The 12,740-nt window shown below is 40.1% G+C and overlaps 1 protein-coding gene across 5 annotated transcripts in view; it reads left to right on the top strand.

The window, feature by feature from the left end:
- Positions 1-2,887: 2,887 nt before the first annotated feature.
- The window catches only part of FIGN (fidgetin, microtubule severing factor), a 100,554-nt gene continuing 90,701 nt past the window's right edge, over positions 2,888-12,740 (top strand). For 3 of the 5 annotated variants that reach the window (XR_008974124.1, XM_057423699.1, XM_057423700.1), the window contains exons 1-2: positions 2,888-3,257; positions 4,080-4,249. Coding sequence is in view for 1 of the 5 variants with exons in the window: in XM_057423699.1 (XP_057279682.1) it covers positions 4,225-4,249 (25 nt within the window). In the remaining 4 variants the exon portion in view is untranslated. Of the gene's footprint in view, positions 3,258-4,079; positions 4,250-7,174; positions 7,630-12,740 lie in introns of those variants that run through there. The other 2 variants (XR_008974125.1, XM_057423701.1) reach the window with 2 other exon arrangements.

The raw sequence follows: 12,740 nt of genomic DNA, 5'->3' as shown, positions 1-12,740 counted from the left end.
GCAAGTTTCATGTGGTTTTGAATTTCATTGTGAACGTTTCACCTAGATGTTGAAATAGGCTCAAAGTTACATTCCCAGTTTGAAAGTCTGTGAGAATTTTCCATTCAAAAGGATCAGGACTGCTTGATGGCTTTTTAAACAAAGAGTGGAATTCATCCCTGTACAGATGAGCTGAACAAGGCCTTCACTTCAGCCTAATTCAGACCTCAAAATAAGGACTTAATACAGTACATAAGCCTTATGCTGACCTTCTGCACAGAGATGAATGTCAACCCATACAAACATATACTGCATGGCTACAGTTTCAATTCAGACTATTTTAATGTCGCATTAGAAGCCTGAAGGGAAGAAAAATACCGGCGTATAAAATGAAAATACTGAGGTTAATGCAATACTAAGATTGATAAATATATTCTTTGCTGGTCAGAAAATTTCAAAAGCTCTGGTGCTCATCTAACAATGCCTTATGATAGTCACCATTGTCTTCCTACCACTACAAGGCATGGAGCTCTATAATTGCGCAAAAAAAAATCATCTTTCACTTGAGAAAAAAAAAGTGCACAATGCCATTATTTTGGAGAAAAAGTAGGAAAAGGAATTCAGTTGTAAAAAATAACAGAAAGAATAATTATTATATTTAATGATATGATATTTAGACCAACCTCATGGCCTTGGGACCATGACTTCCTGTTTTCAGCGCTCATTGCTGGCAACACCAACAGAAACAATATGCTGTGCTGCAGATTTAAGCATTGGAGACTAAATATAATATGTATAGTTTGGTTATAGTTAATTAGTGAACACCAGAGGCTGCTAATGTGTTACTTGCATTTGGAGCAATTGTCTGCTTGCGTTAATGACAAAGCCACCACTCAATATCCCTGAGCTCTTGTAGAAGGGACAACAGGTGGCTATCTGCATGAGTAATTGGCTGATCTAGGCTATGGACCCATTGCTCATAGCTGCCCACTGCTAATGGCAGGGAAAATGTGTGAGAAGAGCACGCTTCAGCTTGGGCGACAGCCAGGTTGTGGTGCGGTTTCTCATCCACTGGCTGTTCTGGGCAGCTGTCTAAAAGTGATTTCTGTAGACTTCTGTTGCTATAGCTATGTTGCAAGTTCTAAAAATAGCTGTCTGTATCCCAACATTCAGCTAAACTGTGTTTTCATGTGTATGAATTGTTTTAGTTGGGACATGATGACAAGCAAAAGCAGATTTGATAGAATAAAAGCTGTATCTGCTCTAGAACCAGCTCCTTGCTTCGGGACACCTTGCTATTCCACTAGCAGTGCTCTCCGCCTTGTGTAGCAGTGCTAGCATTATCCCTAGCTGTTGAAAGAATAAGCAGAAGTTTGTCCAGCTGTTTTGCTCTGTCCTTTTATTTCCATTCTCTAGGCACAACTTTGTCACCTGGGGGGGCTCTGGCCTTCCAAAACATTCTTCAGCTGGTGAAAAGAATTTTGGGTTAACTGAATCACTTCATGGGCCACATTAACCAGACAGGCCTGTTGGTCCTCTTTTTCTGTTAAACGATAGGATAGGGACTGGCTGACAGTTTACAGCAGCTTCTGCTGGCAACTACTTGTGAGCTTTATTTAGGCCTACTATGCTACTGGAAAGGAAAACAGCCAGGAAAACAGCCTATTCCCACTCCTCCAGATGCTAATCTCCTGGGACTGGTCTCCTCTGCCTTCTCCAGAGCCTATACTCACGCTGCATCTTTCTTTTTTTACTAAGAAAATTTAATACATCCCGTCTACATCCAGGACGCATAAACAACCCTCCCAAGCCATCCTTAACTCCTCAGCAGGACCAGGAAGAGAGGAAGTAAAAGCGTTCCAGAAGGACCCTAAGCCAGAGCCCAGGAACAGCATCCGGACAGCGTGGCTTCTTCACCGTTAGAGAAGGTAAAAATGCTCTGATAGTCCCATCAGGTGTAAAACCAAGAACGCAGATCTGTCCGGTGGGAAGCCCTCGCTGCCCTTCCCGCAGCTGCATTAACAAGGGGGTGGGCGCAGGAATGGCGTGGAGGGCACAGGGTGCCCGGCAGCACCGGGCACGGCGGGTCGGCCACGCCGGAGAAAGACCCGTTTGCGAGAGACAGCGTAACCGGTGTATGAGAAGGAGGGCCCAGTTTGTGTTGTGTGGCCACTTTATGCCTTCCCTGCCGGCATAAAGAGCCTGTAAAGCCCGTCTAACAGCCCCTCGGGGAATCCCTCTTATGCAAGGGGAGTCCCCCGCAGCTGTGGGCCGGGGTAGCTGGCTCCCTGCCATCCCCCGCCGAGCAGGGGCTGGGGAAGTGCGGGCAGAGGGAGGTGTGGCTGCCGGGGCCCCCTCAGCCATTGCCGGCTACCGGGAATGCCTCGCCGCGGCTACTAGCGGCCGGACTCCGGCGGGCAGCGGCTGGGGCTCCCCGGGAGCACCGCGGGGACGGGGCACGTCTGCGCGGCGCCGGCCGCCGCCCGGGCCGGGACGAGGCCGCCGGCGCGCGGGGCACTTCCACCCGGCCATTTTCCTCAGGCGGGAGGCGGTGGCGGCCAGTGAGCCCCGACAACGGCCGCCCGAGGACGCGGCGCAGAAGCCGGCCGGCAAGGGCAGCCGCGCAGGCCGCCGCTGGCCGAGCCGGGGCGCCCCGCTGCCCCAGGCAGGGAGGCACGGGGTGGCCGCGGCGGAGCAGAGACGACCGCGGCCGGGGGAACCTCCGCCGCTGGCTCTCTGCCCGCCTGCCCCGCGGCCTCGGGCCGCCGCTAGGCCCCGGCCCTCCCCCGCCTCTCCGGTCCGCGGAGCGCCGCCGCGCCCGAGGGGAGCCCCGCCGCGGAGCGCCGCCGCGAAGGCAGCGCGCTGCCCGCTGTCCCCGTCCCGACGCCCCGGGGAGCCGGAGCGCGACCGCGGCGTGGGCGCCCCGCCGCCCCCCGCGGGAAGCTGCGGCCCTGGCGCGCAGGGCCGCGGAACGCCCCCGCCCCCAGCGACGCTCCCCCTTTGAAAACTGATCTTTGGCTCTTCGCGTGAAAGTGATTTGAATTTGGCTCGGCGGCGCTCTGCGCAGGCGTCCAGCTGCTGGCATGCTGGCTCCTTGCAAAGCAGCTGTTTTGGGTTTGAAATTCCAACATGGCAGAGGCTGCAGTCAGTCTTCCCTTCAAAAACTTGGAATGATTTCAAATCATAGGCACCTTCACTTAACCCGAGTCCCCATTCATCAGCAAACACATCGGATCGATGCTACTCTAACCTATCGGGTTCTTGTACCAAATCTCCAGGTAAGAGGATCTTTTCCTTTTTTTTCCCCCCCCCCCCCCCCCCCCCCAAGTCTTCCCACCATCGTTTTAAATTTTATTAAATTGTAAACCTCTCTGAGGCAGCTGCGTAATTTTATTTATTTATTTTTATCACCTGCTCGTGCCCTAAATATTTTGCCTAATTCGCGGTCGTTTTCTGATACTAAACACTCCGGTCTGCTTTCCTAATCGTAGTCTGGAAAGTACAGATATACAATCGCAGTGCATGGTTTTTCCTCCTTGATCATTGCCAACAATAGTAGGCAGATTAAGAGTTCGCGATTGCCAGCTCCCTCCCCACCTCCTCCTCCTTCTAATTGGATTTATTTTTAAGTTGCATTGAAAATAATAAACTGCAGGTAACGCGGGGCTGGACTTTGAGGAAACTAACTTCTGAGCAAATAAGTGCAAATAAGAATCTCGCAAAACAAAAGTTAGGTTTAAATTGCCGTGCCTTGGCGGGGGGGGGGGGGGGGGGGGGGGGGGGGGGGGGCACAGATATGTCAGAAAAGCTGTTGCAGTAAAATGTAAGCCCATCATCTTGGAGGGGGTACAGCGTGGTGGGCGTATTGTTGGCTCGGAAGGGAGAGAAAGATGTATAATTTAATGGTATATACAATCCACTGATCCTATTACTATCCTCCCTGGAGCTCTTGTTAGTTTCAATGGGAGTGAGTGAAATTGACATGGACTTGCATTCCTGGTCATGTGCTTTTTTTTTTTTTTCCCCCTTTCTTTCTTCTCTTGTGATCTGAGATCCCCTTTTTGTTGATGTTGCTTTCCCACTTAATTATATGCATGTAGGTTAAATGAATACCTGACGAAAGGGCCCACGTTTCAAGGCAGTGACATTTGATAGCTGAGAGGAAAAGTGGCTTTAATGAAAAGCAACCTTTGGAATTCCTGCTTGTGAAAAATCCAATTCAGCTTTTTGTGCTGCCAGCAAGAAATGATCAGTAGCACCAGTGTTTATGGTATGTCCGTTTTGGGATCTACTTCCTTTGCATCTAAATAGCAAAGACAAATTTAAATAGCATGATAATGCACCGACGACTCTGCATGCAAATATTTTGTAATAAATATCTAATGTTTAATAGTATATTTTCACTTGTCTATATATAAGCATTTTTTTTCTCTTGCTATCATTTGTTTATCATTTCTGCTTCAGTTGTAGCATTAGTTATGTCCATTGTATTGATCTCAGTTGTGAAACCTAAAGTTGCATGTTACTAGCTGTGCACTATATACACCACTGAACTCCAATGGTATGTAAATTAGTAAAACACGGTGACTGGAGAAAGCGAAAATGCGTAGCAATGAATATATACATCTACATATCAATGTACTCGTACATACATGCCTAAAATGCATCTTTTCCTTTTGCAAAATAATAATTTTTAAGTATTTGTTTCAACTCCAGCTGCTTTTCCCTCTCGTACTTTCAGCGTAATAATCTGCTAGAGGTTTTAACTGATGGGTGAGGGAATGTTTTGCATGTAAACAAACAAAATTGCTGTTGTGGCCGAATGTTTACTACTGTTTAATAAGTAAAGTTTTATGCTCAGTTTACAAGTGTCTGGTTCCTACTGCTCTGTTCTCAATGTGTAACAGAAAGAAATAATCAGGTGCTGAAAGTGGCTTCATTTTAGCAGTCACTCTCCAGCCCCCCACACCACCCCCTCCTCCAAAAAAAGTCAGATAAAATGGAGCATGGGGAATTTCGATAGATCTCCTTGTGGTGCAGTAGATGCACCTCTAGGTATGCAATTAAGGCCAAGGAACTAATAACAGAAGTGACCATTAGTCTGTTTTGTGCAACCAAAAAGGGGGTATGTTCACTTTTAATTGCATGTGGTAGCAACAAATAAGGATGGAGAGCAGCCTTAGGAGAGAGAGGGACCATGTTTGTGTGTGTGTGTTTGTGTGTGTTTGGGATAAGGGGGAGGTCTGGTGTGTGTGGCTGATGATCTCTCGTAATAACATATCTGAATGCAAGAAAGAAATTGAGAGAGCAGTTGCACAATGTACACTCCTATTCTGGTGCTGTAGGTGACTATATTGCTAAACATATCCTGGGTGCTATATGATGAGAACGATCTGATTACATTTTGCATTTAGAACTTGTTGACTTTGAAGCGATCAATAAGGCGACTGTTTATTTTAGATGCACATAATTTGCCCTGAGAAATGTTTTAAGGAGGAGAGCGAGCGAGTGAGAGCGGAACATTTTTTTTTTCCTTTTTTTTTTCTTTTTTTTTTTTTCTTTCCTAGAGCTGTTGGAGCAAATGTGATTGCCAGATGGGAGATTTCCCTCTGTGATGTTAAAGCTGTAATATATATTCAGAGCAGATTGGACTGCTGCTTGTGATGAGGAGGATATTACATTTATAAATTTTAAATCGGGAATCGGACAGTATGCCGAGAGCTGAAATTGGATGGTGTGGATGGTTTGGACTGTTAAATGCGATTCCCAGATAATAATAATAATTACAGTAGCAGTAATATATATATGTATAATAAACATGATACTATTAGGCAGCTATATATAGTCTATGGCACTTAAGTATATATTTCCAAATATGATTTCTTCTCTCTTACCCTTCTTCCTGAAAATGTTAGGGATTGGAGGTGGTTGGGAGGGGGGTTTAGAATCCTAGTGTTGCCCACTGTTAGGAGAAATCAAATGCAATCAGGTTCCTGTCTGAGGAAAAGTTTCGCTGCAATTCTTGTTGCGAATGCATCTCTTTCTGAGTTTTTGTTTTGCCTGTGTATGTGGCCTGACAGTGCCACAATCCTGAAAGGCTGGAAAGTGGAAACTAGTCACACTCGAGCAGCTCTGCTGTTGCAAATTAAAAGTGTGTTGTGGTCAGGAAATGAAAGCTACAATGTCTCTTTTGAACAAGTCGTTTATCAAGAGAAACATCTATCAAGCAGTGACTTGTCACATTGATCCTCTAAAAGTTAGGTCCGAAGTGGAAGCTGCTTTGATGTTTTTGATCCCAAATTTATAAAATTGAAAAAGCTGGAGAATAGGACCGATTTGCACTTAAAAATGACTCTGTTCTGGGCGTGACGAAATCATCAAGTATCTGTGATACAGAGCTGGTAAACCAAGGAGGTATCGGATCTTCTGCCTAATCTTTATTTTCATGATGAAACTTTAGCTTTACCACACATGTATATGTTTTCATACTTCTAAAGATCTTCTCTGTATGCTTGTGTATTATTCCATCGGGGATATTTTCTTGCTTAGGAATACATCTGTTGATTCCAAATGGAACCTTTTTCCGATATTTTTGTGTTGATATTTATAGAGTTCAGCTTGAGAAGGCATTTTCAGTATTTTTTTTTCTTGTCTCAGTCTTGTTTCTTTTTCTGTATTTGTAATCTTAATTTCCACCTCTTCTCCCTGTGAAGCAAAGTTTCTTTTACTGCTAAAGTAATGTTTATTGCAAGTAAGGTACATTTGAAGGTATCTTTTGCACAGCTTAAAACATGTCAAGAGTCCTGTTAAGTGTGTCTTTCCCTTCTCATCCTCTTTTTGTTTTCATTTTTGACATATGAAACACCCTTCCATTCTCAGTACATATAAAACTGAGTATAAAGTTGAGGTTTCAAGAAAAAAAAACAAAGACAACCAAAACAAAAAAACCCGACTAAGACCAAAACAAAATCTAAACTGATCTTTTACCTCTACTTATTTTCAACCCTTTGAAATGTTTAGCAACTTTTCTAAAAAGTTTGTAATTTTGCATGAAGTTTGTGTTTGGATTATCAAGGAATCCTTTTGATTAAGGAGGGCTTTGGTGTTTGTTTGTCGTTGGGTTTCTCTTTTGTTTTCTCTTCTTTTTGGCTAAGGTATGAATGAAATCTTCCTTAAAGCAGAATGCTTTCTTCAGTGTCATAAATGAGACTAATACTGCTTATGGATACTTGATAGAGACCCATTTGCAAATAGGCAACAGCAGCGTGGTGGGAGTTTTGGTGAGTGTTATACTTGCTAATTAATCATGTTTGAAATGAAGGAATCATAGCATGGTCATAAAGGCTCATTGTTGTTTGATTTTTGTAACAGGATGTGACTCCTACACGAATTGGTGGGTTTGGGTTTTTTGTTGTTTTTTTTTTCTCCCGCTTCATAATAAGATACCTTCAGTGCATGATCAGATCGTTTTTATTTATTGCAACATCTGTGAAAGCACAGGGATGTCTGCTTCTCTTATTCTAGCAATATTTTAAAGATATGAAGATTGTATTGTTATTGGTATCTTCATCATACAGCTCATGGGGAACAAATGACTATCTTATGTCTTTAGCTGTTCTCTAGGACATTTTTATTTAAGCAGAACCAAAAATTCTTAGGGGCTGGGTTTGTTGTTTTGTTTTGTTTTGTTTTTTTTCCCTGATATATTACTCTTTTGCTTATAACTGATAAAACTGTACTTCATGAACTTTTGTGCCTTACTTGTTTAAGCATATGTAGTAAGGGAAAGCAGCTAAAATATATTCCAGAATAGTTTGTGTACTAGCTCTTTAAAAATTAAACTGTGAAGCACTTGGATGGTATTTTGATTTCCTTGTTTTGGTTTTTAATATGGCTCTTATCAGCTGTGTCATCTGTAGGCTTTATTGTTCACCTTTCAATTAATAACTACAGTATATGATGGAGAAAGATTTGATAATCTCTTTCAGAGGGCAAAGCTTTAGTTTCAAAATTTAATTAATTAATTAAATCTATATTTCAAGAAGAAGGTTTGTAATCTGCTTTTGTTTAGTGGTTCTCATCCTTTTTAAAATGTATTTCCTAGAGGAAAATGACTGTATAGTTCCTGTCAATACATTTGTTCAATGAACGTAAACAAGAAGCATTGAATGTAATGACTGATCTTCCTGTAGTCTTAATCATCAATTAATAGGCTTATCTGCTTGTTAGGAGTGGGTTTAATGGTACAGAATCAGCATGAGATCTGTGTATATGAAGCATTTGTATGTTGTTTGTAGCAGACTGAGTTTTGATCTACCATTCCCAGATCTAATAATAGAAATATTTGGCTCTTTGCCCTCAATCAATATATCCCTTAAGAGAACAAACTTCACGTAATACTTTCATAAAGTGCCAGATGTATTGATACCAAGTTGATAAATTTAATTACTGGGGTTTTACATTGATTCATTGATCTTGTGATTGGAAGAAATTCTTCTGCAGACATTTCTGAAGTATTGAGGAAAACTGTATGTCAATAAAGCTTGATTAATTGGTCAATCAGCACTTTTTTCCTCCTGAGTCATTGATAAGAAAAGGGATAAAAGTAACTCTTAAAAGAATTTGGGATAAACTAATTAGTAATTCTCATGTGTTCTTAACAGAGCAAATGAAAGGCAAAGCATTATGCAGGTGGAAAAAAAATCAACTTTGAAGTGGAATTGTGCATGTTGGTCCCAATCCTTAGCTGGTATAAAACAGTTTAGCTTTAAAGAGCTATAGTAACTTATAGCTCCCAGTATCTGGCCCACTGTGGCATTTTGTTTGCTTGTTTGTTTTGTAGGGTTTTGGTTTTTTTTTGTTGTTTTTTTTGTTTGTTTGTTTGTTTAGTACCATTCTTTGGCTTATTGGAAGCTATTTTAAATCGGGTATTATGGCTACCAAAATATATGGAATTTTAGATAAGCACCTGATCCAAAATGAATGGTATAGCTATAAAAGTAATTTGAAGAGCTGTAAATTCAGGATTGCATATCCCTGATATTGTTGCTGAGTATTAAACTCTTGCTGCTAGAGATGCTATCCTCTAAGTGAAAACTTATCTTCCTTACAGGAAAGATCACTTCAGGGAACTCTTGGCTGGGAAAAGGCCTGAGGGTTTTTTTACGTTCGGTTGTTGCTTTTTTTCTTTTTGTGTGTGTGTGCTTTTTTTTTTTTTTGCTTGTGATTGTTGCTGTAATAACAATAAAATTTCAATACACAGAATTAGTTTACAGTGATTATCTTCCAGGTGAAAAACCTTACTGGAGTACTTGCCTCCATTTCTGTGAGGCACGCGACCTTTTCACCCTGTGTCAATGATATTTTTATAGAGTGTGTGAGAAATGTGAGCATAAAGAAAATTCCTGAAGATCATTCAAATTTTGTTTTTTCTTAAAAAAAAAGGGGGGGGGGGAGGCAAGGGGGAGAAAAAAGAAAAAAAAATATATACCTGAATCTGAAAACAACATATGCATTTCCCTTAGTGAAGCTATTCCTTTATAGGATGATAGCTAATCAGAAGAACCAAGAAAATCCACTTGCAATATGTTACCATAGGTTTGACAAATACAATCTTATCCTTCAAGTAGCACAGAGTCCTAGACTGTAATGGAGGTCAAAGGAAATCTAAGGCTTTCAGTACTTTAATAATCATACCTGCCACCCCCCTGATCAGCATGTTAAGGAAAATGAGTGTATATGTATTAAGTTTCTTAGAAAATAACTTGTATTTGCAATAACATACTAAATACAAGTGGACTTCACTGCTATTGCTTCTGAATACCTGTTGATGTTGGTCTTGCTGTGTAACAAGTGAGGGTAAAACGGAAAGAGAAATAGTTGGTCAATCTTGGTTACCAAAGTCTTGAGGAACTGAGGTAAGAGATTGGGCTTTCACAAGTCAGTCTGAGAATGGGAAAAATGCTAGAAAGTATAATCTACAGAAAGCACCCTCATTAAGAGCATACGAGATTGTCTGCAGGGATGAAAATGCAGAGCCTGTGCTTCCCATTTGCTGAGTTGTATTGCCATGAGATATCGGCACACACAGTATGGTGGTAACAATATTGTATGTCTGTTCCTATAGTGCTATTAATGGTACCTGTCAAACATATCATAATACTGAACTATCTGTTTAATCATATAAGCAACACTTCTTCTTACAATGGCTATTGTATTTGTACAATAGAAAGAACAGTCATGTTATTATATTTAAATAATGGAGTAAAACTTTGTTCTTTAAACAGTTTTTCTCTATATGAAGAAAGTTTCATGTGTCTCGGCTATAATTAAAAGTAATACAACTACAGATGACTGTCATGTCACTGCATGATTTTTTTTATTATTTTTATAATAGCCCATTAAGTATGTAGTCTGATGTGCCATGAAACACTGAAGTAGCAATTACCAGTCATATTATTTAACTGCTACAGAGAAACTATTTTCTCAGTTCTTTTAAAAGTACAGTACAGCTACTGCTAATATATTGTTAAATTTCAAGTATCCTGAGAATGATGTGGACAAAAATGCTGAAATCATTTTGATGCAATAGCAAACTTCGATGATGCAAGTCCATTTTTGCTCCAGGTTCCTTGAAATCATGTAGTGCTTGGACTTTTTGTTATTTCTTTTAACCCTTTCATATTCTACTTTTAATGTGTCATGTACTCTTTGTTAAAGCATATGGTTAATTTTCTGTATAGCACTTGCTTAGTGCATGAAGATGTATGCCACAATTTATTTTGTGTGATATTTTTGAATGTGTGCGTGTGTCAAGCTGGTTATAGATTGGTGATGATAAATTGGTTTCAGTAATCTGTATCTTATTTGCATTAATACTCTTGCAGTAAGAGCATACTATAGCCAAACTTCATGATCTTAGATAGCTGTCTCACATCTAATTAAGCAGGGTCTGAATGAATGACTCTCTGGTATGGGTCATAATTAAGCTTTTTGTTTCTTGTCTTCAGTGTGATAAAATACTTGAGGGACACAATGCATGTTTGCATAACTCCTGCTAATTTGAATGGAATTCGAAAATAAATATTGAGAGGGGATGGGAGAAGGGGTTGGATCTGGTGGGTTATAAGGGTTTGCAAGCAGCAGTGTATCTTCATACTCTCATTCAAGGTTTGTTTGCTGGTTTTGGTGTGGTGTTTGTTTTTTTTTTTGGTTTGTTTTTTTTTTTTCTGTCTGTTTTAGAACAACTGCTGTTTGCCTTTTAATATATTGGAAATAACATCTCTATTTTCCTCTGAGAGGTTTTCCCCCTTCTGTCTCCTCCATTCTGACATACAAGCAAGTCATTAATAAAAAAGCATTTATACAGTGAGCTTGAATTATCGCTTAATAAAACTATGAGTACTATATGCTGCAAAGACATTCCTAGACAGTACAACAGATGTTACTGTGTATATGTTTCTTCTGGAGACATGGTGAGAGGAAGAGGCACAATTACTTTGTATTACTGAGTGACAGCCGAGGGAGAGAATGGGTGGGAATAGTAAAGATATATGCAGAAATTACTAATCCCTGGCAATAGTATCAATATTGACATTCAAAATATTATGAATTAATAGCCTTGCTATACAGACTTCTGTGATAGCGGTGCTTTTAGATGAAAAGCAGCTATTTATGTACCTTGCAGCTCCGTGTGGTCATGTTGAAAGTATGAACTTACTCATCACAGATTCTGAGAAAGTGGAGGTTAAAGTCCTCTGTCTTCTTTAGACCTATCTGATTACTTCAGCCTCCTGTGTTGACACAGAGAAAGAAACAGCTAGATTCTATGCTGGAAGAATAAGGTTTGCAAGCACTGACTGTTATAAGGTATCCCATTGTGATACCTAAACCAAATTTAAAAAAAAAATCAAGCATCCTTTTCAAGTAAAACTTGAGAAACATACAAAGGAACAGCAAAGATGTATCTGAGCACACTTGAAGGTGCACCATTTACTTTCAAAAGAGATATTTCCTATCACTCATGGATAGCTCCACCATGAAGAGAGATATCAAAAGATCTCAGAAAAGTAACTATTCTTTTATGTCTTTGGGAACTCAGATGCTTACAAGATTGTTTCTGAGAAGGAAAAGAATTGATCCTATTTTCAGTCCCTTGTTGTTGGCATTTGTGAAACGCATCACTATATGCAGTATTGTAGAAATATATTCTTGGTATATGAATATAATCTGTTTCCTCTTGAAGCTCTAACAAAATAGTGCAATTTTGATGTTAGACAATTCAGCTTGGACAATATGATTTTATAAATCCTTTCTTGCACTATATAAAGTTATTTAAAATGCATGTGGAGTTTGATGAAGATCTTTGAACTTAATTGATAAATCATCTATGTGATTAAAGAAATTCAAATTTTAAATAGGTTTTGAGGCTTTGAGTTGTTTTTTTTTAATTTATGAAAAATAACAAACTTTAAGTGACTTGTGATAATTTGTGAGCTGGATATCCCCATTCAGTCAGAAAGTTGCTAGATTTAAACTAGCAAGGTTCAGATTTTTTTTATATGGAAGGAGACTGTAAATTTGCTAATTCTTCAGCTGAACATTTAATTTACAAAATTAAGTGGTTTTGTGTTTACTTCTGTTGGATATGCAGCTTTGTATTAACTACTTATCTATGACAATAATTCTTCATTTCTTTATAGAATTTCTAATAATTCTTTCTTACACTTTGCCGTCTATAAAAGCTAAACCAAATATATTTT

The sequence above is a fragment of the Pezoporus wallicus genome, unplaced genomic scaffold, assembly GCF_028554395.1.
Source record: "Pezoporus wallicus isolate ANWC-B61680 ecotype Strahan unplaced genomic scaffold, APGP_CSIRO_Pwel_v1 contig_1181, whole genome shotgun sequence".
NCBI lineage: Eukaryota > Metazoa > Chordata > Aves > Psittaciformes > Psittacidae > Pezoporus > Pezoporus wallicus.
This window is presented reverse-complemented; position numbering and strand designations above follow the sequence as displayed.